Source organism: Scomber japonicus, chromosome 8, assembly GCF_027409825.1.
Source record: "Scomber japonicus isolate fScoJap1 chromosome 8, fScoJap1.pri, whole genome shotgun sequence".
Taxonomy (NCBI): domain Eukaryota; kingdom Metazoa; phylum Chordata; class Actinopteri; order Scombriformes; family Scombridae; genus Scomber; species Scomber japonicus.
In genome coordinates this window covers 20,133,138-20,159,475 of record NC_070585.1, presented here as the reverse complement: position 1 = coordinate 20,159,475, position 26,338 = coordinate 20,133,138, and the positions used below count along the sequence as shown (strand labels likewise).

The 26,338-nt window shown below is 41.2% G+C and overlaps 1 protein-coding gene across 1 annotated transcript in view; it reads right to left on the bottom strand.

Moving 5' to 3' along the window:
- Positions 1–83: 83 nt before the first annotated feature.
- The window catches only part of atp11c (ATPase phospholipid transporting 11C), a 41,526-nt gene continuing 15,271 nt past the window's right edge, over positions 84–26,338 (bottom strand). Inside the window, exons 2-30 of the mRNA XM_053323922.1 lie at positions 26,187–26,306; positions 24,633–24,722; positions 19,706–19,786; positions 18,451–18,558; positions 17,599–17,727; positions 17,180–17,268; positions 16,597–16,647; positions 16,103–16,167; positions 15,928–16,009; positions 15,691–15,841; positions 14,791–14,988; positions 13,516–13,686; positions 12,871–13,076; positions 12,612–12,683; positions 12,439–12,512; positions 12,244–12,347; positions 11,956–12,137; positions 11,013–11,279; positions 10,608–10,785; positions 10,405–10,507; positions 10,147–10,292; positions 9,780–9,839; positions 8,964–9,091; positions 8,416–8,551; positions 8,264–8,329; positions 8,004–8,107; positions 7,718–7,874; positions 3,243–3,274; positions 84–2,963 (exon numbers count right to left, since the gene is read on the bottom strand). Of these exons, the coding sequence (XP_053179897.1) occupies positions 2,927–2,963; positions 3,243–3,274; positions 7,718–7,874; positions 8,004–8,107; positions 8,264–8,329; positions 8,416–8,551; positions 8,964–9,091; positions 9,780–9,839; positions 10,147–10,292; positions 10,405–10,507; positions 10,608–10,785; positions 11,013–11,279; positions 11,956–12,137; positions 12,244–12,347; positions 12,439–12,512; positions 12,612–12,683; positions 12,871–13,076; positions 13,516–13,686; positions 14,791–14,988; positions 15,691–15,841; positions 15,928–16,009; positions 16,103–16,167; positions 16,597–16,647; positions 17,180–17,268; positions 17,599–17,727; positions 18,451–18,558; positions 19,706–19,786; positions 24,633–24,722; positions 26,187–26,306 (3,387 nt within the window). The 3' untranslated portion in view covers positions 84–2,926. The remainder of the gene's footprint in view (positions 2,964–3,242; positions 3,275–7,717; positions 7,875–8,003; positions 8,108–8,263; positions 8,330–8,415; positions 8,552–8,963; positions 9,092–9,779; positions 9,840–10,146; positions 10,293–10,404; positions 10,508–10,607; positions 10,786–11,012; positions 11,280–11,955; positions 12,138–12,243; positions 12,348–12,438; positions 12,513–12,611; positions 12,684–12,870; positions 13,077–13,515; positions 13,687–14,790; positions 14,989–15,690; positions 15,842–15,927; positions 16,010–16,102; positions 16,168–16,596; positions 16,648–17,179; positions 17,269–17,598; positions 17,728–18,450; positions 18,559–19,705; positions 19,787–24,632; positions 24,723–26,186; positions 26,307–26,338) is intronic.

Genomic DNA, 26,338 nt, shown 5'->3' with positions numbered 1-26,338 from the left:
CATGCATACATCCTCACATCAGACAGAACCTGTTGACATAACGGCGGGTTTAACAAAGCACAAGGCAGTTTATCTTCAAAACATTCTGCTTTATTACAGAAAATCTTCAGGTTTTGAATATACTAGTTTCAAAGAGGTACATTCAGCTTGGAGGTTTGGAGTGTTGAGGTTGGAGACCTCTGGAAAGGGCTGGAGGGGGTGGGGTGCCCCCACTGCATGATGCAGGGCTGCTGATGTGCCTGAAGGTGTCCACCTCCACCCCTCACCGAAAAGGGACAGCGTCCATAACCACAGAGCCTCGCGTGGGTTTTTTGTTGGGTTTTTTTGTACATTTTGTTTTTCTTATAAAAGTGGCTGGAAAAAGGTTGCATTAAAAATACAATCCATTCTTTTATACTTTTCATTTAGACAGGCAAAACGTTAGATTCCAAGATATTTTTAAGCATCTGAAAATAGCATCTCTGATGTCACTTAAAGGTTTTTCATTTGTTAAACAAAGCAGGCAGCCCCTCTCATTGTGTCCTCTCATGAATCCTCGGCATAGTGCAGTCTGGAGGTAACATGTCACAGAGTAAAGAACAGCCTCATCTCTTTCCTTGCATCAAAAAACAGACCATTTTAGTACAAAATGACACTGAAAGGCATGTACAATTTTCCATTTGTTAAGAACAAATTAACTTATTTCTTAAAATCTCCATTTGGCATTGTGACTGCATGTGCCACTCTACAGTAGATATCATGACACAGATATGTCAAGCTACAGTCAGGAGGCGTCAAATACAAAGATCTAGTACTAGAAAAAGATGGTTATGATTTGACTGTGGATCAGCAAAGTTTAAAAAGATAAAGATAAGATATGTTACCCAAATGCATTTTTTGAACAGGCCAGTGTAACTGATTAGTGACAGGTACTCATTGATTTAAACCACAAGTTAAATCACCCAGAACTATGATGATGAAAGGAGCAACACTGCTGAAGAGGTTCATTTTGGGGGGTTTGAGTGTAGTGGTGGGGGGGCTGCCTGTCTTTGCACATATGACAAAGACTATCAAATGGGATTGGCACAGGCTCACATCAGGGCTGGAGTAATAACACAGGCTAACTGAACTGGCACAAAGCTGACCACTCTCCACGATAAAAAAAGATTTATATAATAAAAATATAACATTTGTGAGTAAAATCACACTTAACAATAAATATGCCAAACAGTATTTGTTTGTAAAAAAAAAAAAGAAGGAAAACAAGATTGCAAAAAGAGTATCTAAAAGTGTTTGAAATCATTGCATGTTTAAATGGAATGTATGAAGCACTACACATAAAAAGTTAAAGGAAGGAACAAAAAGGCTAAAACAGTTCACTCAATCATCCTGTAGGACAGCAGATTTGACCAAAAACAGAAGGAAGGAGATGGAGCGTAAAGCCTCACAGTGGCATTAACTATGGTGAATCAGCAGGTCTGGAGTTGGGATTCTTTATGATCCAATTCCATTCTGCCAGAGACAAATGATGCAAACTAGAAAAAAAAACGTGTAATGAACATAAATACCTCATTTAGGCTTTAGTGCATGTGCGTATTCATTTGTATACATTGTGTGTGGTGTTGTTATTGTGTGTTCCTGACTCTCGTCTATCTGATATGTGCATGTCTGTGTGTGTGCTCCGGTGTATGTTCTTGTGCCTTAGTGACCATCTACGCAATGAGCAAACCAGTTTCCTCGATAGTGCAGGATATGTCTAACCGTACTACATCAACAAGGCTCAAGTAATCCTGGTTTGCATCACACACACAAAACAGGCATTTCTGACCATTCTCATGCAGTAAAGTTGCACGCGTTTAAGTAACATGCAGACACACTGACTTGTCACTCTCAGGTTGCACTTGTGTGGACGGTATCGGATCACATTACATGTCTGTTTCAGACTTTATCTTTTTGGCTTTGAGCAGATACATCTCTAAGCTATATACAGTACAGCACATATATTAATTTTCTCATCTTAATTGGACTCTCTTAAATTATCTCTGAGGTTGGAAGATTTAGGTCATGCTCCAAGCATTGCCAGAATATCCTTTATAACTCTAATCTATTTTTCAATCTCTCATACATACATACTCTTTTGGGATTGAGTAGTGATATGGCTCCGATTTACTTCTCTCCTATATTAGTATTCTATAGTCATTTCAGATTCATTGAAAACAAAGTAATCACGTCGTCAACGAGAAATCAGTTCTAATCGTTCTAATAGTCAGTTTGCTGCACTGAGTCGAACAGAAGTCACATTCAGTAACTTTTCATCGTAAAAAGGTTTGTACCTGTGAATGAGTGAACATATAATCGTTTAAAGAATAACTGTTGAAAAGCGAATAACTGTAAAGTAGAATAACCGTTGAGAATGGGTTTATCATGTCTTATTAAAAACGTTGCTGAATACAGTAACTGAACATCAGTGGAGTGAAGCGTTCTTTTGAGCCTTCTTTTCATGCAGGTGAACTATTCTTGGAGTGGATATTACAACTGCTTGTTAAAACACAGCAGTTGGATAGAGCTACTGACAAGGCAGCCGTGTATGCATTCATCTGTAAGCTAGTCATTTTTTTTTAAAGAAGTAAAAGAAAGGAAAGTCATGCCTGTCATCTGAGTAGATATCTTTAAAAATAATGCAGGGCACTGCTTTGCAGGCATGCGTTGGGGGGTGGGTGGATGGGAGTTTGGGCAGAGAAAGATGGAGGAGAGAGACCCATTTTTATCCTTTTGCCCCAGTCAGTACATCTCTCTCTTTCTTCTGTTTTTTTTTTTTCTTCCTCCTCTTCATTGCCTCTTTGATTTAGATCAGGCATGATGGCAGACAGCTCTGACCTGAAGGGACCCTGAATGTGGCTAACACCACTGTTGTTGCGGGTCCTTGCTGCCTTTCACTCGCGCTCCTTCAGGTGCTTATAGGACAGTGGTGTGACAGCTGCGATCTGAAAAGCACAAGCAGACAGATTTTACTTCAATTTTGTTATTACAAGCTTCTACCAACAAGAGAAAGAGGACGAGACACCTTGAAATCACCCAAAAAACATCACAGAATAAGATGCGATTGGCTACAATAAATCAAACGGCAGCTTCCCCTCCACCAGAGACGAACAACATTTAGTAAAGAAAGCAATCCCCATTTCATCCAAGTTTACTGATCTGTTGAAGCTCAGCAGGGTAATTGGACAGACACAGAATGTTAGGTTTCTTTCCTTTAGGGTTACCTGGATGTTTGTAGGAGGCCATCCTCTGACAGCTGGTGGAGGAATAAAAACACAGGTTAAGCAGCTGTTGCAAAAAGCTAAGTATTATAGTTAAGCATAGATTTCGGTGACCCTGGTCAAAGGGGATGGGGAGGTGTGACATTCAGACCTACCGACAGGAGGTTAACAAAAAAAATGAAAACACACAAAGACAACACAATATCAAGCGCTCTACATTGTGTAGAGAAGCCCTTTGATCTACAAACACCTCCAAGTCATACTGCTGCTTATAAGCCCTAAACTAAAACTGCAGCTCTTTAAGGACGTACTTCACACTGTTCTTCACAACGTTTCAGTTGTAGTGACTTGGTGAGGTCATAGGACTTTACTGTAACTATAATAAATATTTTTTCTTCTTCTTTTTTAAAAATCAAGAGGCCTTTGTTCTCACTAGTTTTGGACTTCTTTTTATGTTACCCTTTATAATGAAATGTTCCAAACTTTTGGACATTTTGGCATAAACCTCTGATGAGTTTATGTCATAAAAAAGTTATCGCAATTAACACTGAATTTAAGAAAAGTCTTATTATTTAAAGGCTGTAAAATGGCCTTTAATATTGTTATTTACAATATCAAGGAATATTAATAAATACATGAATAATTAAATAAATAATATATGAATACACAAAAATATAAACCATAAAAACTGAAATAATCTTGTACATTTTCAAGTTATTTCATCCTCCTTTTCACAATAACTAAGTTCATTACTGTTTTTTATATAATTCCAGAAGTTTTCATTATAAAAAATCCTTTTTAAAAGATTTATTCCCTCTCATCAAAAAGTCTAACGGGGCAGAGCCAGTGTATGATTTGTTGCTTGCTCATTTAGAGCAAAGCAACAACCACAGAGTCACGTAACTGGCTCTCCGTTGTTTGTCTACATTGACAAACACCTGGTGATAGAAAGTGGTCTTGTGAAATAAAAACTATTTTTGTAAAATAACATTGTAAAACAAAAACAGCTGGAAATAAATAAATATGACTTGCAATAAACTCTAAACTTGTATTGTGAAAAGAAGAAGGATTCTATTTAATACTGGACACATTGGGTTTTTTGTCCATGTTTACCTATAAAAAATATTTTAAATATTTTATCATGCAGTGTTTTCATTTATTTTGTAGTCTATCCCCTGTATGTAATGCAGCAGCATTCAGCCTGAGGTTAAGACAGTCAAATCATGCAATGAGCCAAGCTCTCACAAATACATTCATTATTTGGAAAGAGGGCAAGCAGACGGCAACCAGCAACACAACTGTTTGGATGTGCACACAGGAAGAAATGACCGTGACCAGACCACCACGTCACAATCATTACACGAATGTCACACTAGGGAAATTATAATCACCAGCTTTTTTGTTACACACTGAAAGGTAAATAAACCAAAGCAAATTGCCACCAACACCTTCACAAACACACATACACACATTCTTAGTACAAAAAATGAGATGTACTGAAATTAATAACAAAAATTGGCTTTTTAAAAGCACATGCAGACAGTAATATGAGCTTCAAAAGGGAGGCTGAACGGTGCATCTGTATATATACACATATATATATGTTTTGTTTTTTTTTTAAAAGGTTGATGTTTTCAACTGAAGGCCTACAGATGCATTCACATGATAATTAAATGCACCATTGGACCATTTTTACCAAAAAAAAAGAAAAAAAAAAAAGAAAAAAATAAATTGTTGACATGGAATAAGTACATCTCTTCAGCCAGCCAATATCAGCTTACACAACACACACTGGGTCATATTGGATGTTGCCTGTACACCATTAGGCCTTAAACTTGCTTGTTAAGCTCAGAGTTAGGGCTAACAACTGCTGGAGAGGTTGGCTCGGTGGCTGGGGGGAGCGAGACTTTGATTGGCTTAAATGGCCTGAAGGTGGCTGGTACCTGTTTAAATGACAGTATTGGATTCATCTGAAAAGGTTCTCATGAGCAGGGGCCTGGCTGAAGACCGGGGAGACTGGAGGCCCCCCACACTCGACTGAACCGGCTTCTTCTAGAGGGGTGAGGCAAGAGACACCAATGACATCACTACGCTGACAAACACATGCACACTGCCTCACACACACTTAGCTTCTCTCTCCATCCGGTGCTCTCTCTTGCACACACATGTAAACACAGGGAACATACATATACTGTACATACACAGAGACAACTGGGAGACAGGTGGACAATGAAAACCAATCCAGGTGTGTTTTTTCAACATTTCCTCATAATTATAACTTTCAAAAGCCCCAAAAAGGAAAACAATTCACGGTAAAAAGCTGGTCAGACCTCCAAACAAGACCAGCATTTATGACTCTGTTAATTGATCTTGATTCAGATTTAAACGAAGCTTTACACGTTTCTTTAAAGCACGTACGAAATAACACGCACACACACGCACGACAGACAAATGCAGTGGCCTGCAGGGGTTGTGGTAAGTGTCCAGGATGAGGTTGTTGACTTGAGCCTTCATGCAGGTTTAGGTGCTTGGACATGCTGCATTCACCTGACTGGACATGCGGAGGCAGCAGGCATTGGAGCAGCACAGGCAGCTGGGAGGAGACACTGACTGATACAAGTGGACAGACAAGGATGGAAGACTGACTGCACGTTTCAATCATGGACATCCGCTCCTAATCCACACTGCTGGCAGAGTTGGGCACACACCTGCCCACTGACTAACATTCCTCCCAAATAAATATACATAAATGTAAAGAATAGCACTCAAGTCAAGATTTAAAGATGCAGCCTTCCAAGGATAGCATTCCTGATGTAATGATTAATCTAATCTAGTCTATCCAATCCAGTGGGGTCTATAAATAGCCACAGAGGGTAAGGTCGAACAGTGGGAGAGGAAGACACAACAGGTAGGAAACAAGCAAGACTGGCAGAAAGAGAAACTGTGAGAAGAGACTTAAACAAAGAGCTGACAGAAGGAAAAAGAGACCTCAGTCACTCCATGAGAAGCTGTGAGTGCTAGCGGTCTGCGACAACATGAAGATAGTAGATGTCCCCGAGGAAGGAAGGCGATGCTTCATCTTTAGGGAGGCAGGTCCCGAGAGGAAGAGAGAACAAAGGAGACGGTGAGACAGAGTAGGAAGAATGTATTAAAGTGCAAAAGCGAGAGTGCTAGCTCGGAAAACAAAGTTGGAGAGGTGGAAAATAAGTAAAAATAAGGTTAATAAAAGTACTGGACACCGCCTATAGTAACAATGGTCTTCTTTCATTCCACAGTATGCCTCTCAACTGAGAGATACACACTCAAAAATAAAAAAAACAGGAAATGTATACCATATTCATTAATACATACATATATAACTGTTAAGAGTTCCCTCAAATATATGCAAAACATTGGGTTTGGTTTATGACTTCTTCCTAATTAAAAAACATCAAGACATATTAAAAACAATAACCCACCCAAAAGAACAGCACATACCACCAAACATCTCCAGCTGCACAGAAAACACATTTGCTCCATCGGGAGCCAATAAAATGACAAAATATGTCCGGAAAAGTTGCCTTCTGGATGAATTGGGAGGAAGATCACAATGCCCCTCCGAAATGCAATAATACTATAAACCTGCATACAAATTCTTGTGGTCATTTAAGACTAATTGTAGAGGCACAGTGAAATCAAAAATAAAAACATTTTCCAAGTTCTCATTCTGTGTTTCTTTGTTAATTGTTCTGATGAATGAATGTTTCTGTAAACCTTAGAAAAAAAGATTTTTTAAAAATATTTACCTGAGTTTTTTTTTTTTTTTTTTTTGCGGCACAGACGCCTTTATTTAACAGTAGACGGGAAGGGCACAGCAGAGAGGGGGGGTGTGACATGCAGCAAAGGACCTCTGGCTAGGATTCGAACCGGGGTCGGCTGCGTATGTGGCATGTGGTCTAACCACTCGACTACCTGTGCGCCCAACTTAGAAATATTTTGACATCCAAGTAATGCCTATCATAAAGGAAAAAACTTGCTTATGGGTCATCATAGCAGAGTGTCATCATGAGCGAAGTTGTGTGTACTGTTTGAATGTCAGTGGGAAAATAGTTTACAAAAACGCAGCAGAGGTCTAAATGTATTCATTTCTCCATCGTCCTCCTTCTGAACTACGGGTGAGGTGTAGTTGGAGGCTAACACCAACCATCCTCTAGAGTGCTCTATAGCTCTGTATACAAAAAATCATGTCCACTTTGGATTGATTCAACCAAATTTAAATCTTATTTGAATCCCTCTCTTTAAGTATACCCTGTACTCCCTCCAAAATACATCAAGGATGGGCTCAATTAACAACAACCAAACCCTTGATAAAAAAAACTGTTAAAATCTCACAACCAATATATGTTAAGTTAGTGCATCTAAATCTGAGAGATAGAAAGAGCGAGGGGGGGCAAATATAGTAGAGTGCAAAAGTGTGTGTGTTTGTGGGTCAGCTGTACCTGTCGAGAATGGGGGCCGCGGGGCTTGCGGAACACCACAAGTAGGATCTCTGGCAGTAGGCTGAGCAGGATGAGCAAGATGATGACCAGCCAGGCTGACACTGAACTCAGCATGTTGGCAAACACAAAGTACAAACGCTGCTGCTTCAGGAAAGGCCTGCAGGAGAGGAACATGTTGGTTTACATTGGCTGGAAGAGCTACAGGAGATGACTAGCCAAGAACAGAGCTGATGAAAATGAGAAATAAAAAGGTAAACAGCAATAACTGTATATGTTGTTTTCTAACCATATTATTCCTCCCCAGAAGAAGCTGAAGAACACATAGAAGGCCAGTGAGCCCCAGATTACAAAGTGGTTGATCCATGTCCAGTGCCGCGTGTCCAGAGCAAGCTAGAATGGTGAAGAAAAGGGATGTAACACACATGTCAAATACAAAAAAAAAATAATAATAACACCAAAATCAATCTTGTGCAAGACATCTGTCTTGTGAAACAGATCTAATGATACACTCTTAAAAGATAAACAAACAAGAGGGGAGTAATTTACCTTAAGTGTGACAGTAAAGACGAGGACAGTGAAGACAATCGTTCCATATGACCAATTTCCAAAAACCTGAATTTGAAGACACATCAGCGGATGTATTTAGAAGGTAATACGTCATCATATAATTCAATAACCTACTAGGTCAGAGGACAAACCTGGCCATTATCCTGCAGTGCTGGGTTACAGAACAAAAGTCGAACACCAAAGAAGAAGAGCACACCATGGAAGACTCCCAGAAAAGTCCAGTAGAGGAAGGGTCCCCATCGCAACATGGCGTTCTTTGCAATCTCTCTAAAAAAATCATGACAGACAAAGATGCACAGAGCCATTATTGAATGCCTCTTTGCATACAATCTAATCAAAGCACAGAACACTAAACCTACATTTTAATGTCATACATGAAGTCTTCAGCTGCTCCATCACATAGAAGATGTTGATTAGTGACTGAGGTAGATTTCAATTGAATATGTGAAAGTACACAAAAAAGTAAAAGCCTAGCCAAAGCTGGTTCAACGGGATCAAAATGTGTGACTGATAGCTTACTATAATTTTAATTTTTTACAAACACACACTACAATTTCTCTAAATAATGATCCTAGATCTAAATTTTAAAAAAGGGGGAAATCTTAATTTGTATGAATGCTGGTGCTCTTTAATAAAATGGAGCAACATAGCACAGATCTGGGAAAATCCTTAGGTTTACCTGTAGAGGGTAGCATTGTCCAGCAGAACCTCAATGCAGATGTGCTGTTCCAAAAGGCTGTAAGCCAGGATGGGCATAGAGGTGAAGCAGATGTTGTACATCGTCAGATAGGCCGCGTCATACAGGGGCTGGGGAGGATGGGAGCAGGAGGAGGGAGTGAAGGGAAAGGGGTTGGTAAGGAGGAGCAGGAGGGATGGGGCAACCAGGGATTAATATCACGCGAGGACAAAACTCATACACACCATCATACTTGCACATACAATATATCATATAAGCAAGCTTATATTTATCTTTCATTTACTTATGAAAGATCTGAGTAAGGGCCATCTGGCATGAGGAAGAGTAAAATATTCCCCATTACCTTTCACAAGTGGACACACCAATTATTTTTTAAAAGGTAATTAATTACATTAATTAATACATCAATTAACCATTGAGTTCATCACTGTGCTCCAATCTGTAATCTCATCATTTCCCAATCCCAAATTTCCAAAACTTAAGTCACTGTGTTCATAAGAGTGTAGCTATACACACACACAGACATGAACAGATGCCACCATGATTACATAATATCCACATACAATGTACCATGGTGAACAGAGCAGGACACAAGTCTTTCATATCTGTCTGTGAATTACTGTCAGCACATAAAACATGTCAATCAGAGTTCAGACATCCCAAGGACAGTGAGGGAGGGGCAATCTGGGGGAAAGAGTCCGGCATTCAGGAGCACGAGGTGGTGTGGATTCAAGGGATACTGCCTCCTTTCATGTTTAGAACATCTTTGAACCTCAAAGGGCCTCAGGACATACTCACTTGCTGAGAATAGCCGCAGAAGAACTGGTACAAAAATTGAGGTAAGATGAAGCAGAGGTTCTGCAGGCAAAGAAAGAAAGAGCAGGCTCACACTGATGAACAAGCAACAAAGAACATCAAATGTATTCATGTGCTCATCATATAGGTACAGAAAAAATTCAATAGATTGACCGGAGTTCAGGCTAAAAATCTGTTTGTTTTGTTAAGGAAGCAGATACTGCCAAATCTGGCAAATTTAAAACACTTTGCCACGTAATCCTGAAGTCAAGTTTGTTTGGGAAATGCAGACTATGCTGAAACCCACAACATCATCTTAGCATGACTAATGACATGAGGTCAATGTGACAGAAGTGTTAGGTCCTCCTACCTTGTAAAAGAAGTATTGCACCAGGTGAGCAATGCGAACATAGTAGAGATGGCCATGAGCCAACAAAAGTTTCTTGAGATGCTTGAGTTTGGGGATGGCATAATCACTGTTCCTCACTGCCTGCCGTCCCTCTTTACCCTTAATACCTGAAACACCAAGAACAGATATTTATGCACTACCTTCACCAAAATGTTACCTGTCACTCTACTTGGACAGTAATTATAGGTCCTGGGTCAGCTTCAGCATGGGATTTCTTACCAATACCAACATGGGCTTCCAAAATCATGCTGACATCATTGGCACCATCTCCAATGGAAAGGGTGATTGGGCTGCCTTTAGAGTTCTTCACCATTTTTACTATCTAAAGATGGACAGGGGGCAACACAAGTGCTCACTGTAAAATCATGTATTCAAATCTTTAATAAATAAATATTTTCTACATCTCAAATTGATGTTCTGACCTGTGCCTTTTGCAAAGGAGCCATACGGCAGCACAGCACAGATGTGCAGTTTTGACAAATCTGCAGGAAAAGGTTCTTGTAGCGACTGGAGTTGGATTCAGAGGAGGAGTTGAGAACCATCGATAGAGTGGCACCATCTATAATGAAACCATAGTCCTGACTGGTTGAGGACCAAGTCCTGCAAAATGAACAGAAAAATGGTTTAATCATCAGTAAGACTGAGTTTGGTGAAATGAAGCCAATACAAAAAATCACAAGAAAATTAGAAGAGTGCACTCACACCCAGCAACACAACCACAACTACAATAGTATGCAAGATTAGCAGCGGACAGATAAACACACAGACACACACAAGACCATACGCATGATCAGATCATGATCATGAAATGTAATCTATATGCCAACCTGGTGACGCCAGACTTGACTGGTGGTGCATCCTGTACAGCTTTCTTGTGGTATTCAAGCAACAGCTCATGCAATCGTTCCTCACGCCTCTTCGTTCCATCCTCCAGAGTGCGAACAGTTAGCTCCAACAGCTCTGTGCCCCTCTGAAACAATCTACAAGCATAACAGGTGGACTTTGCTGTCTCCATCTTGTCCCCGGTTAGGACCCACACCTTAATTCCTGCCACCTGCAGAGCCTCCATGGTCTCTGCTGCTTCATCTTGAAGCCTGAGGGATAAGAACAAAAAGAAATAAATTGGACATAATATCAATAATGACTATAAAACGATACATGCTTCCTGTTAACATGTTTCTAAATGGTGGATTCTGGAGGAGTACTCTAAGTTAGCCAGAAGATGGCAGTGTGAGCTCACATTCAACACTTCTGAAAAGTGGGACATTTAGCCATCACTACCAGGTCACAGAGGACAAAAGACCACGATTAATCTGGTGACATGTGACAAAGGGAAAGAGGCAGGAAAAAGCTGCTTGAAGTGCTTGAAAGCCCTTACAATGAAGCAGCTACAGGATGTTTACAGTTAGCTTAAACAATGTAATAAAAAACAAATAACTTTATCACAAAATTGCAAAAGGGAGGGGATCTGTCATAGCAACAGTACTATATATTACATGGAATGCAGGAGTGAAACAAAGCTCTAAATGACAGCACCTCCTATAGTATATTTAGATGGTCAGCAATTACTGTGATGTTAACCTGATGCTAGTTTATGACACTATGTTTTTTGCCAGCCTCAGCAAACCTTGACCATCTCTATCAAAGTGTGTTGTGAGATTTCTTGCCTCTTGAATACTTGGCACTTATCTCTAATGAGAGGGAGGGGAGAGGAAGGGCAAAAGCAGCACACAAAATAACAAAATGCAATTATGTTTTCCAACTACCCACCGATCTTCCACAGCAGTAGCTCCTATTAGACTCATGCCGGTCTCCACTTGATTGTAAACAGCCATGAGCTTCTCCTCTCTGTCCTGCAGAGCCAGTCTAGCTTCCCTCAGTCCTGCATCTGCCTGTGCGTACTCCTCTGCAGTGAGACGTTTGTAGGCCACACACAACGTTCTGTAGCCCTCCTGCATAATGAAACACAGTTAAAGCAAGAAAACACAAAATAATCTGCTATTAAATCATTACAATGATTTAAAGATTTGGAAAGACAAAATTGCTTTTGGAACCCACTGTTGCATTACGCTCCACATGCATACGTATCCTTTCAACCTCATCCTGTCTGACACGGGGAAAGATGGAGGAATCTGCTCCCTTACAGAAGAGCAGTGTATCACCTGGACACAAAAACATACACAAATATACATTCACAAATACAGTATTAAATTGCAGTCAATGCAAAAAACTTAACTGTAATCTTATACATACCTGATTTGGATTTGACAATTACACTCATTCGCCTTCTCACTGGGTCAAAGTTCAATACATGAAGCAGGTCATACCTTTAAAGTAGTAACAAAATGAGCCTGTCAATGTGAATATTGAAAAAAATATAAATATGTAGGAAAATGTATAATTGAGTTTTGAAATTAGAGACTTACATTTCAACATCATTGTTCCTGTTGAGAATTTTCATGGTTTTACTTTCAAGGCCTAGAAATGTGAAGCCGTACCTGCAGGTGGCGACAAACCATCACAAATGAGTAATTTCGTACTCAGGGACAGTGTGAATGAATGTAATAAACTGTATGTTATCTAAAATCTTCACATTACACGCTTATCTATATTTAACTGACTCTTAAATTATTCAAACACGTGGTGCCTTAGTGTCTAACTCACTCACGACAGCCCATATCTTACCTCATGGCACCCTTGACCAGAGCAACCTCATCAGGTGAAGAGGCTATAAACCCTCTCTGCTTCTCCGCTGGATGAAGTACCTCTCCATCTACCCCTAAGCCATCCACCTGATCCATCAGTCCATCCCTTTGGTCCTGCTCTGTTGACTCCTTCACCTGGACTGTGTGGCACAGACACAGGGCACGTAGAAACAGCTCTTCCTTCTCCTGATGACACAACATGAATGTGGATTAGTACAATAAATTAACTTAATTTTACAAAAATTAATTATTTAACCATCTGCTTTATAAATTCACTTTTAAATGGTGTATCAACATTTTTACTTGCACTACTTTGCAGCCACACACAGAGTCATATACAAAAGCTGGACTTGGAGTTGTAAAGACTTACAACTATTTGTCTAAATTGACTTCTTATAAACATATATGTTGGAGTGTAACCATCTGTAAAGTGTAATCAGGTGCTCATGTCAAGAGAACACAGCCACTCTGCTCCCTCTCCATGTTGAGTGCATACGTTGACATGTCAAGGAGACCGTACGCAGGTGACCTGTGAAGGGTCTTTCTGAGCAACCAGCTATGTAATGGCCATATGTTGCTGCTTGTGTGACTTTTATAACAGATGGAGGGACACCACAACACTCACCCTGCCAGCTTTCTGCTGTAGTTTGCTCACAGGTCCATCTGTGACACAGAATACGTCCAAGTCCGAGCTCGTGTCGCTGTACTTGTACTGGAAGCCGTCGATGCAGCACTCTATGAACTCCATGTTATTCTGAGTGAGGGTACCCGTCTTGTCCGTGAAGACATACTCCACCTGTGGGTATTATGATAAAAGACCATGACTCTCTCAAACCCATAAAAAATTCAGTTGCCCATTTGATAGACAACAATAAGATTGAGCAATTACTCCCTCTAAGAATTACACTGCATTAATCAGATTTATGAAGCATCACCTTTAATTGAAGTAATCATCTGGAAAACCAAGTGTGACTCATTTCTGACTGCAGAGTTAGAAATGCCATAAAGAAAAAAACACAGAAGTCAGAACAGCGCAGGTCTGGTGTAATTATTAGGAGCTCATATTCTACAGTAGTGCTGCACAGATTAGTCTCAAGACCACATTTTGATCAGTTCTTGTCTTAGACTCACTTTTAACTGTAGATTGTACTAAAATTTTAATATTTTACTACAAATAATTTAGAAATGGTGTTTGTGAAGCAAAGCAAATGTGATGATGAGAAGCTTTTTTCCATGAATTATGGACTGTCTTTCACTAATAATGAACCATAACTTTACTGCATCAGAGCTGAGTACTTTGGTGTACAATTTAGTTTCTTTTACATTTTAAATAATAACATTTCTGTCCAGCAGTAATGTTTATTTAATGTATTCATATCATTTATTTATTATTTATTTGTTTTGAGTTTTTCCAAAGTCAGTGAATTATAAGGCACTAGTTCTTGTACAGTATGTCTTCTTGTAAAAAACTCTACTGTCAAAACTGCTGTAAATCTGCTGTTTTCAGTGTGTTTGCAATGTTTGTTTTGTATTTAATGTCTGATAATTTTCAACATATTTATGTAATTATTAAAATAGTTTAGTGCACCAAGATTATTTTGACACAGATAATCATATTGTAAAGTTTTCACATTGGGGGATACCTATATACATTGCTGCAAGCCATTTATTCAACAAGCAAGTCATTATACTGTTGGATAATATTAACTTTTTCAGGCCAATTCAATAGTTTCCAGGATATTTTGATCAGTCTTTCCCAACCTTTTTAAATCTGGAAAGATATGAATGTGCTTTCCAGGTGTTTCAGAAAACAGAAACCCTGAGTTTGAAGAAAGCAGTTCCCTCATGACATGCATTTATTGAATTCAAATATTGTTTGATATTTGTCCATCAACCTCACCTGTCCCAGCTCCTCATTGAGGTCTGAAGTGTTGACCAGTGCTCCTTCCTGGATTTCAGGGTCAAAAAAATCCTTGTCCCAGGCAATGAAAAAGGATCCCAGAAACTTCTGCATCTCAACCGTCACATACATGGATACCGGAATGATGAAGTTGAAGAGCACCATGAAGGACAGGAAGTCGGTGAACATCTTTAGATACTGTTGGGGGTAAAGGAGAACGCAAATTTAAAACGTACCTTATTTTGTCATCCTGCATTGATGGGCTGGTGATCTATCACAGTCTGACTGCACTGTAATATATGTTCATAACATGAATTGCGTGCCTCAGTAAAGTATCAGTAGTCCTAGAGTATCCAGACAACAAATATGAAGACATGATGGCCATTGCAATATTGAATCTCGATGTTCACAGCTCATTGAAGCCTAGGGCATCGGGTTAACAGCCAATGAAATGGACCATGTCACAATGTAGGTCTGTGGTGGTCATTTTGCAGCGAGGAGATTTACTAGAGTGGAGCAGAGGAGACTAGGGCTTATAAAACACTTTAATACGATGGATGGAGCTGTGCCCTTTTAAGTTACAACTGCAATCATAAGTTAAGTATTTACTGAGCGCTTCTAGTTACAATAATATTTGCTATACATGATGATATACTGATGCTGTGATAGATCATTTCCCGAGCAGCTCTACAGACATACGTCACTGCTGTGACGGCCCCGAGCCGGGTCATGACACTACAGATATTTAATTTTTACAATGTGCATGATACATAGTACTGATATAAGAAAAGGTCACATTTTTGGACTGTGCTTTCTATAACATCAATGTAATGTTGTAGGTTATTGTGGCGTCTTTGTACCCATCAGGTACTTAGGTCATGGTTCACCATTTGTACTCACCAGATAGGTGTCCTTCTCTCTCTGCGTTTTCTCATTGTACCAAGGCTCGTCCTGCCCAGGCTTGCTCTGCCACACGTACTTAAGAGTAGTGCACACCAGGGCCTTGCTCACCAATATACAAAGGTAAACCAGAAGGAAGGCATTGATGGACCTGAAAATAAAAGAAATCAAATATGTGAGGACCAGAGGTATGTCATATATTTGAGGTTTTGTTTACACCTTTTTCTCTTAACTTACTTCTCCACAGCTGAGCGTTTCTGAGACTTGCCCTGGTAGTTAAGAGCCATTTTTGTTTCCATGCCAGTGTAAACTGCAACACCTTAAAAAGAAAAGAGGAAGGATCTGCTTTTTAAATACTGAACTATCTTCACTAATATTAATAAACTAATGCCATCAATACCGTTTAACTCACCATAGATTTTCTGGGTGTTCTTTAAAGTTGCCCCTTTCAGCAGTAGGTTTTCTGGGCCCAAAGACCTGCACAATTACATCAGTACATCAAACAGTTCAGTCACATAGCAGCTGTGTAATCCACACACTCCTCCATTCTCTAAATGGAAAGCTGGCAGCCAAGCTGGCATTCACTCTAAAATACGCAGAGACAGTACACACTATGACTGCAGTCTGGGCTTACATCAGCTCCACTTTTCCTGAGAAGGACACTGGCATTTGTTTATATGGCCATTACAAAGCAGTCACTGATAAATGCCTGTGGCAGTGGTTTGGAAGGAGTGGCTGAAGCTGTGCCAGCCTGTTTTCATTTTAATGCTTGTCTGCAATAAAAGGATCAATGAAATAATGATTTGTTGGTGATGCAAAGGGAAACAAATGAGTGCTTAAGCAACTCTGTTTTGATTTTGCTCTCACTTAAAGTGAGCTGAGATGTTTGTGCAATAGTGCCCTCACCTTACTGCTGGCTCCAGATTGCTTTTGTAGATGTGCATACGACCGACAAACCTACAACAAGAATACATAAACACTTAGAATATGAGGTCATTTGTAAAAATGTATAAAAAGCATGTGTGATGTTTGTTTTGCATATTATTCAATCTTTCTATACTAGAGTGGATTTGAAGTTGGGGTATCAAATATATGCAGAGTTAATTTATTTTTTTAAACTGTAAGTACTCATTGACCTGAAATCAGGAGCAGAGGTTTGCGAGCCAGCTAATTACAGATGGTTAGCAAGCGGCACTCTGTCAGTTATATTGACTCTGAATAGTAAGCATCTGGCACTATGACTTACTTAGCATGTCTCAACCACCACTTTGATCTGTGGCTAAATGACAATATTCCTACGCTTTGTTGATTGCCCCCACTAATGAGTAATTATCAATTCTGAGAATAAAACTGCTTGAATTTGACCATGATTTCTTGAGAATTTCAGGACATTTTCCACTAGCAGTTGAGTTAATCCATTGCCCAACAAACCGCAAGCAATGCATGCTTGTAGTGTAAATCTGTTGGGGCCACATGATGAAGTGCCTACTTGTAAAGGTCAGGCTGTGGCTGTTCACACTCGATGGTGGCATTGAGAGATTCCAGATCCTTCTCTGTGTCTGGCACTGTGTAGTGTGTCTGGACAAGTGGAAGAGGCAGAGAAAGAGAGAGAGAGACAGAGTATGAGCGCTGACTGGCTGAGGTCAAGTGTTCATTTTAGCCTCCTCACACATAGGCACCACAGGAAAATAGGAAGACAGGCACTGTGACTCACACTTGAGCACAAAAAGGCACCAACATATATTTATGAGGACAGATTTTCTTCCCATGCAACAGGTTCCAATGTACAAGCCAATACAGGTAGGAAATTGCAAGAATCGTTAAAAGATTTCCCTTCTTTTAATCGTACTAAGCAAAAAAGGCAACAAAAAAAAATCAAAAGAATTAAAAAATCGAGGCCCACATTACCTTATGGTTGGACTCTCCATCCAGACTTGCTGTGGTAACAAAACATGTATCATCATCTCGGCTAGATTGCAGCAGTATTAAATCACAGGGAAAGGTCTCATCTTCCTCCACCTCCACAACATCTCCAACCTGGTCAAAGAAACACAACCAAAAACTATTTTTAATACTTTCCACGGTTGTTTTTCCCACACTTTCTAGGTACCAGATCAGCAGGATTCAGCACAGGCCAGGAAGTGACAAAGATTTGAACAATCACAGATAAAAGGTGGTTTAAGTAATTTTTTACCACTAGGGAGCAGAAGGACTACGAAATAAACACATACAAATTACCAATTTCAATATTCTGTGGCTAATGTGTTCTCAAACAAGCTGCCTACTTACATACATAAGAGCATAAATGGAGCAACACCAGACACGTTTTAGTTCAATGTTCACTTACCTTTCAGGTCTAGTGAGAAAAGACATCTGTCTCTCTTTGGCTTGCTAAATGTTTACTTTAACTCTAGTCCATTTTACAGCAGGAGGTAGCTTATAGTTATATTGTCTGAGCTCCTGTGCTGAGAGCAGCTGCCCACAGTTTAAGGTCTTTGAAAATACTACAAGGCCTGCAGTGGACAGATAAAAATATATTGAAAGTAAAACACCTGCACACAACATCCTGGAACATTTGTTACCATTTGTTACTCCCGTGTTTAAACATCTGAAGCATTTACACAGGCAGAGCACATTCTCCCATGTGCATACATTCCAAACACAGTCATGCCAACCTGCCAGCAGTTTCACTGAGGCCATGTCTCTAAGGAAATGTTTATTTCTCTGGATTGCAGCTAAGATGTAGCTGCTGAAAGGTACCTTAATCTTCTCACTCTCCTTCGGTATCCTCAGACCGCCCTCTAGCACTTTCACTGGGTACTTATTCACCTCATTGTCAGCCTTGTGCCGTAACCAGTCCTCATAGCCCTAAGGTGACATATCAATATCAGAATTGTATTATTTGCTAGTACAGGAAAAAAAATACAAAAACATTTTTGTGACATTTCAACCGATGGATCAGTAGCAGCTCACAAAATAACATAAGTATTCTACTGATATGTAGGATAGGTTCATCAGGATCTCTCACCCATCAAGGGAAGTAAGATATAAAGAAAGTTATGTATGTGCAGTATAATAATTACATTTACTACTGCATAATTATGTGCATAAGAGTGCCTGCAGCAGCAGAATGGGATAGTGATTGTCCAGCACTTGGAACAGTATACCATGAAATAATACTGAGTAGGATAAAAATATCATTCCTGGGGCTGCAGCAGTATAAAGGCACAAAGCCTAGAGTAGACTTCTTAAGTACTTTTAAGATAGTGATGGAGATGGGAGATGGTGCAGAGATGCAGCGGGTAAAGAGGGAAACCAGAGTATGTGCCAAGGTGGCACTTGAGCCAGAAAACGGGATCACAGGGAAAAGTGATAGGAGGAGAGAGAAAGTCTTGTTGAGTGATGCAGGGAAATGATGCCAGGTAGATGAAAAGGGGGAGAAGAGGGAGGAGAAGCATTCCATGGATGGTCAGTTGAACTATACAGTTCCCCTCAATCTGACTATGAAAGTCAGGCAGCCTGCCGTGGTGTCCTACTTCAAAGCCTGGCTGAAGGCGGTCCAGCGCTATCAGTGCGTCCCATATATTTTCATAAGGAAGTCCACCCACTATTGTGCATTTCAAAGCCGCCACAGTAGACTAGCTAAAAAGCCATTCCTAAACAATACATCTAAGGCTGGGACATGGAAGCAACAGAGTCAAAGAAACAGGCACTCCCCTTGATAATTTGTATCTCTGTAATAGACTTGCTCTCTCTTTCTCCATTTGCTCACACTCCCAGAGAGCCCATTTCCTCCCCAATCACAATTCACCAGCAGAGCATATTAACATAAAACCCAAGAGAGCATTAGTCATGTACTTTATACAAAAATCACAGCAAGGGAGCTATGAAGGCAGAGGGACTCATGTTACATGGAGAGAGAGGAAGGATATAATGTGAGAGACAATGAGAAAATTAGGAACAAGGCAATGGAAATCACAATCACCCTCATCAGCCTCATTAGGCAGTGTCTTACCTGCTTGATAGCGGTCACTGTAATCACAAAAAATAAGGGTAGGCCACTGGTGACTGGGCTGGTGGGGGTGTCCACTATCACCTGTTAGAAGCGGGGCAAACAAACACATCAGAGAAATTGAATGTTAACACTCAACGACAAACATCTGCCCTTCAAACTGAGCAGAAGAGACACTATACATCTCTACGAAGGCCATACTGCACCACATGTATATGTGGTTTAGAAAATGGGGTCACCCCTTTAAATGCAGGGTGTAGTCTGTTTCTGTAAAGGCTATTCTATACTTCTATGTTGGATCGACGTCAAGCCGACAGCGTACCTACACAGAGCTCTCTGCGTCAGCGTGAAGCCCTACACTGTCCCCTGACGTGCAACTTGCTAAACAACTTTCACTTCTTTCAAGCACATTTTCACTTGAAATAAGTAGCTCAATCTGCTGTGGAGCAAGTTTGTTTAAAAAATAAGAAGTGGCCACTACACAGAAAATAAAGTGTGAAGTTGTCTGTGTCATATCTGGGAAGGGACTAGAGACACCATTCAGGTTAATTGCACCGCGACAAAACATGACACGATGGAGAGACGCAGAACTACGAAAGGTGCACGATGGCGTCGGGGCACCGGCGTAGTTACAGCGTGGAGGTTACGTAGAAGCATAAATCAACCTTAAGGCATTACTACTGTTCCCCAAATTTGGTCATCAGTAAGGCACGTGGGTGATATTTACATTTTGGAAGTGAAGAATGGAGGTTCTGGACCATGGGACTTTTAATCAGGTGGGCCAGGGACAGAGTGCTTAATCTGCAGGCATGCCAGAGCTTCTGTTTCTGCCAAGGCAGGAGAGAGGGCCAACACAAAGCTTTGCTGGACTCACCTTACCTGTTTGAGCTTTGTGTGAGCGTGTGTGTGAGCGTGTGTGTGAGCGTGCGTGTGTGTGTGTGTGTGTGTGTGTGTGTGTGTGTGTGTGTGTGTGTGTGTGTGTGTGTGTGTGTGTGTGTGTGTGTGTGTGTGTGTGTGTGTAGTGACAATAAGTATAGGACCAGTGATCAGGTAATCCCCAACAGCCAACCACCTGACCAAAGCTCCCAGCTAAAACCCCAACACAAAAATGGCCCTGTGTGTTTGCATGGCCCTTAAAACCATCACACCCGGTATTTCTGATGCCGGTTTCCCCCTGAGCCAGAGTGCGCATTACAGCACGCAGCGACGCGACACATCCAGCTCGTCTGTATTCTGACCGGGAGCATTACAAGCTGTCAGATAGACATTAGCTCAAGTAAGAGCAGGAGATGGGTTTTGAAGCAGTCTCCGGTGTTTTCCCTCACCTGTGCTCTGATTGAGAATGAAATAGACCCGCTGATCGCTCGGTAATCACCACAAACACAAACACACAGACACATTGTGTACCCATACGACAGCAGAGCTACTAGCCTACCCAAGCTTTACTGTGATTACAATTAACTGGCGGATAAATCAATTACGAGGCAGAGATGGACTAGTGCACATCGACCATTTGGAGAAGTGCAGATTCAGAGGAGAGTCTGCATTATATTTGTAGTCGTTGGCGATTCCAGTGAGACAGAAGAGAAAGTAATAATTCTGCCGCAGTAGCCTCAGGTGTAGAGAGCTAGAGGCGAGCCTGTTCAATGCTTCAGACCAAGAGAGTGTACATGAGCATGACATATGGGGCTCTGTGTTTAAAACTCATTACAACAGGGCACATTCCTCTGGTCTGTGTTGCTTGTAGATTAATGAATACCTCTTGGGAGAGTCTTAGTTTGGTCATGTTAGCCTTCAATGTTTGGCGTGATAAGGTTCTCAAAGGTTAACAGCACAGATGTGAAAACATTAGAGAAAGGTAACAGAGCTTCTTTATTTTTGCCTAGAATAAAATCAACAGTGAACTCTTCTTCTCTATGTTTGGATTGAAGGCTGATTACAGACAACTGCAGGAAGGACTGAGGACATCATGTCCCTCTAATGCGTCAGCCAGATGGTCAAACTTGAAAAAAGGGCGATCACAGCACAAAGTGAGCACACTACAAAGCCAACTTTCAGCCTAAATGTTGTTTGATTTGTCTTTGCCACTTCAATGACAAGTTTGATGGCAACTGTTCAATAGAGGACTATAAAAAGAGACAGTATCTGTTGTTCAAACAGGGACTAAAAAAACTGTTCATCTGTCTCTACTATACAATGTAAAATCAGACTTAACAGGTTTCATAGCAACGGTATCAAGGACACCAACCATTTGGGAAAAGGTAAGGGTTCAAATTAAGTAATAACGTAAAACCAATGCAACATCCCCACCAAACTTCCACATGGCCAAATACTTTTCCTCCTCTGCACCAAATGCAAAGACAAAAATCTTAGCAATAGGAGTGAACTGTGTGCTGATGCTGATGTGCTGGTGTGATATCAGAGCAGCAGAGCGGAGCAGCACAAAGCCCTTCATCTGAGCCAGGAAGTGTGTCAGAGTGAGTGACAGCCAGCAGGTCCCCGGGGGCCCAGGGCAACGCTGTGGGCCCTAGCGTCCTCCTACTCCTTTCACCCTCTTGTTCTCCCTTTCTCTCTCTCTCTCCCACCCGTTCTCGCTTGTTACTCCCATCACCGTTTCTCTTACTTTCTCACTCTATTCCCATTCGATCAAATTCAAGCAAAGACATGCAAGGCTATTTATAGGAGAGTGGTGCTTTTTTATCAGCCTGTGTCTATTTGTGGCACTCAGAAGCACAGAGGGCTTCCTGGCTCCTGACGTCAGCAGTGCAGCGCTGCAGAGAGATGGGAGGGTGGGGAGGGTGGGGGGGGTGGGTAGCGAGGGAAAGGGAAAGGGAAAGGCAAAAAGAGGATAGGCAGAGTTGGAGGATGCATGACATTTGGCAGTCGGTAGAGTATTTGCATGAAGCCTCTCAGGGGAAGTGAAAAGGTTTATTTCCATCTGAGAGCTGCAACTGCAAAATGAGTGCACGCAGGGTCTGTGTACCTGTCCCTCTCTCTCTCTCTCTCTCTGATATAATAGCAGGCTGCACGGGAAAACTGAGTGCTTCGGATAAGGAACCCCTCAAGAGAGGCTGGATTAGTGGAGAAACGCCAACCACGCTGCAGCCTGGGTAAACACCGTCAGCAAACCCAGGACACCCACTGAGTCATACATCGCAAGCGCAGCCACATACACATACATGCAATGCATTCACACTCCAACAAACATTCTCCACTGCACACAACACACTCTGATAATCCTGCTGCATACACGCAGCATTACGCAATTTGTGTGAATGATGCAAACACGCTTGATGGTATACTCCCACATAAGTGTACTGCATTAGCTCACGATAATTTCACGCATTTGCTCACAACTGTTCAAAATTCACCACTTGTGTCTATTAGCTGAGGATGATATGGAGTCCTACCAGACAATAAAGAAAGAAATAAAGGCTGGAGTGTCAACTGTGGAAACAGGGGCTGGTGTGGGGTAAACGGTGTAATTGATCTGCAATTGACTTGATAATTATAGAATTACTTTACACAGAGATATGTCCCGATTTAGTACAGCGCTGGGCTTCTGGAAGCTGTCACTCTGTGAAGTCATTCAGTCAGTATGTGACTGGAGAAAGTACATCACTCCAGAGCAGGTCCAACACCAGCACCTGTTTACACTAGAGGGATGTTAGCAGCTATGGTTTAGGTTATGTCTGCAGGGAAAGACATTTTAGGTGGATTAGAAAAGGAAGGTGATGGAAGAGAAAGAACAGATGGAGGCGACAAATGCTCTTTTCTTTATGATCTCCACTCTCATGAGGAGAGAAGTGAGAAGAGGAGAAGGGTCACTTAAGAGTGCAGAGCAGGGGAATGAGAATGCTAGTCATTGCATTTTAGTCAGCGCTCTTGGCCAGCTGACAGTTTCCACTTATGAGCAGAGAGCAGCACACACAACGCTAGTTAACAATGACTAGTACACAAACACAGTTCTGAGACCATGTAACACGACAACCTTGTGATTAAACTGAAGAGTAAAGTTTGCGTGATATTTTTTTTTCTTTACAGAAATAAACAGTGTGAGCAACAGATAACAAAACTGCATTTCAAAATACATTGCTCAAGCCTGAAGGGGAAGCTACAGTAATTTCACACCTCTTAAAACATGCAAACAATTCACACAACAAGTCATACTTCCTCACGTCTTTTCATACATGTATCATGTACACTACTGCAAATGTTTTAGGTGCATCAGATATTCAGATTTTATTATCCATAATGCAATACCATCAGGGAGTCGTCTGACTAGTTCCAAATTTATTCTGAAACAAACATACAACCACCAGAGTCACAAAAGAGCTATCTTCAGATGACAAGAAGAACAAGAAGTCCTGCAACAGATGATATGGCCGCCCCAGAGTCCTGATTTCAACATTATGGAGTCGGTCTGGGATTACATGAGGAGAATGAAGCAACTGAGACGCTTAAATCCACAGAAGAATTGTGGCAAGACATATGATTAATCTACCTGCCAAACAAGTGTACAAGAGAACAAGAGAACTGGTGCTGTTTTAAAGTTTAAGTTATACCAAATATTGATTATATTTACGTTTCTACTGTTTGCTGCATTCTGTATGAAGTTAATTAATAAATACAGACCATTCATGGCATTACTTTTGAAAGTATCCTCACTTTACTTTTAGTGCCTAAAACTTTTGCACCGAATTGCAAGGGTATGAGTGAATGCAGGAATGTTGAATGAGACATATTGACCAATTCAGAGTGATTTAACTTCCCAGTGTTAGTCTGAAAGGGTCAGATGTGCACACCCAGGACCTGACTACATGAACTTGTTTCACAAAGTCACATTACAAAACATACAATTTGTCATTATTTATTTAGAAAATGGAATCAACTTTGTGTGGTTTGGCACACTGACAAAGCCTGTCCTTACCTGCACCAGGAAGATGATAAGGAAGTAGAAATTGGCAATTCTTCTAAACTGTTCAAACAGGTTCTTTGGTAGAAAGTTCCACACGGTATACTGCAGAGGGAAAAAGAAAAACATGCATGTACTGTAAGTCAAACAGAAACAAAGTCTCTGTGGTGTCAGAGCTGTTATTTGATGCTTCTCTTTGTGGTGTTATTTCCCAATTCAAGCAGGACTTCTCTCAACTTAGAGCTGGAGGTTTGAGAAAGGTTTGGCATGGGGAGAGACATTAAAAGCAGTCAATATTAACAAGCTCTTGCATGTGTGTATTCTGTCTGAACAGGGGAAGGGGAAAGAGGAAAGGCAACTTCAATAGCTTGGAGTCTGTCTTCTTGGTACATCCTAGAGAAATAACTCTTAAGGGAACACAAGTATTGCATTGATTCAGATTAGAGATTTATTTCCTTAATTCAGCTTCCCTTGAATAGAGAGCCAATGAACTTATCAAGTTGGCAACTGTTTCTGTGTCTTTTGTTAGTTTTGAAGTGGCCGTGACTGCTGATACTATCAGGGCTGAAGCAACACTTATCTGCTTAAATCCCTATGAGACAGCTCAACAATACCCTGCTGTTAACTTTGTACCGCACAACAAAGTACGAGGGTGAAAAACACAAACACATAGGGATTCCAGGCACACACACTGACACACGTTCACACTCACGCACACATGCAATAAGCCGCTGTTTATGAAGGGGAATGTCTGCATGGGGAGAGTGTTGAAATGCAGCCGCAGCAGAATGGCCCATCTCATTTTGCCAGAGAGAAAAGAGAGTGAAAGTAATGAGAAAAGGGAGGTGGGAGGGGGGGGGGGGGGTGAGGGTGGCTGAGTGCGATGGTGCAGCAGCAAGTAGAGCAGGGGAGAAGAGGTGGAGATTGGTCATTGCAGAGTGCAAAAGCAACAGGATGATGGAGGGCAGAGGCATGGAGGAGCATAAACACTTACAGCCGGGTAATTAAAGACTGTTTACCCTGATGTACTGGCAGGAGGCAATTGATTAGCCCATCCTCACTGGGACCCTCTGCACCACTATAAATCCCACTGCCGTCTTACTCTCACTCTGCTTTCCTCTCCCCATCATATCCGTAAGCCAGCACCTGCATGAGCCAGCCGCTGACACAGGACTGTGGGGCAAGATTTAAGGGGGTGGGGGGTGGGGAGGGGGAGTCTATCAGAGCCCAGGGGGGGAAACCACTGAATTGCCCACCCTGCCAGTACATTATAGCAGCCATGTATTTCAGTGCTCCCCTGACAGACAAATAATCGCCTTCTGTTGGGAGTGAAGACAAGCATGTGGAGAGGCAGTGGGAGAAGGGATAAAGAAAGGAAAACACGGGAATGTTCGGGAGTCAGGACGGTGCAAGAGTTCATTTCGTATTCCAAGTGTTAGATAAGGAATGCCCAAGGGCAGGTGCAACATAATACAGAGAGGAGCTGAGAAACAAACCGAGGAGTATGAATTTAATTTGGTCTACGGCAGGACTGAAACCCTGGCGTATGCATGTGAATGTGCTTCTTACCTTGGAGGACACAATCCTGTTATCACAGAACTTGGGTGGGATGAAAGCTTCGGTGGCAGAACACTGCCGATGACCAATATAGATAGTCCTACTGTCTACTCTTCTCTCATCACGGCCGAGCTGGAAGAGGAAGCAGTGGAGAGGGGAAGAGA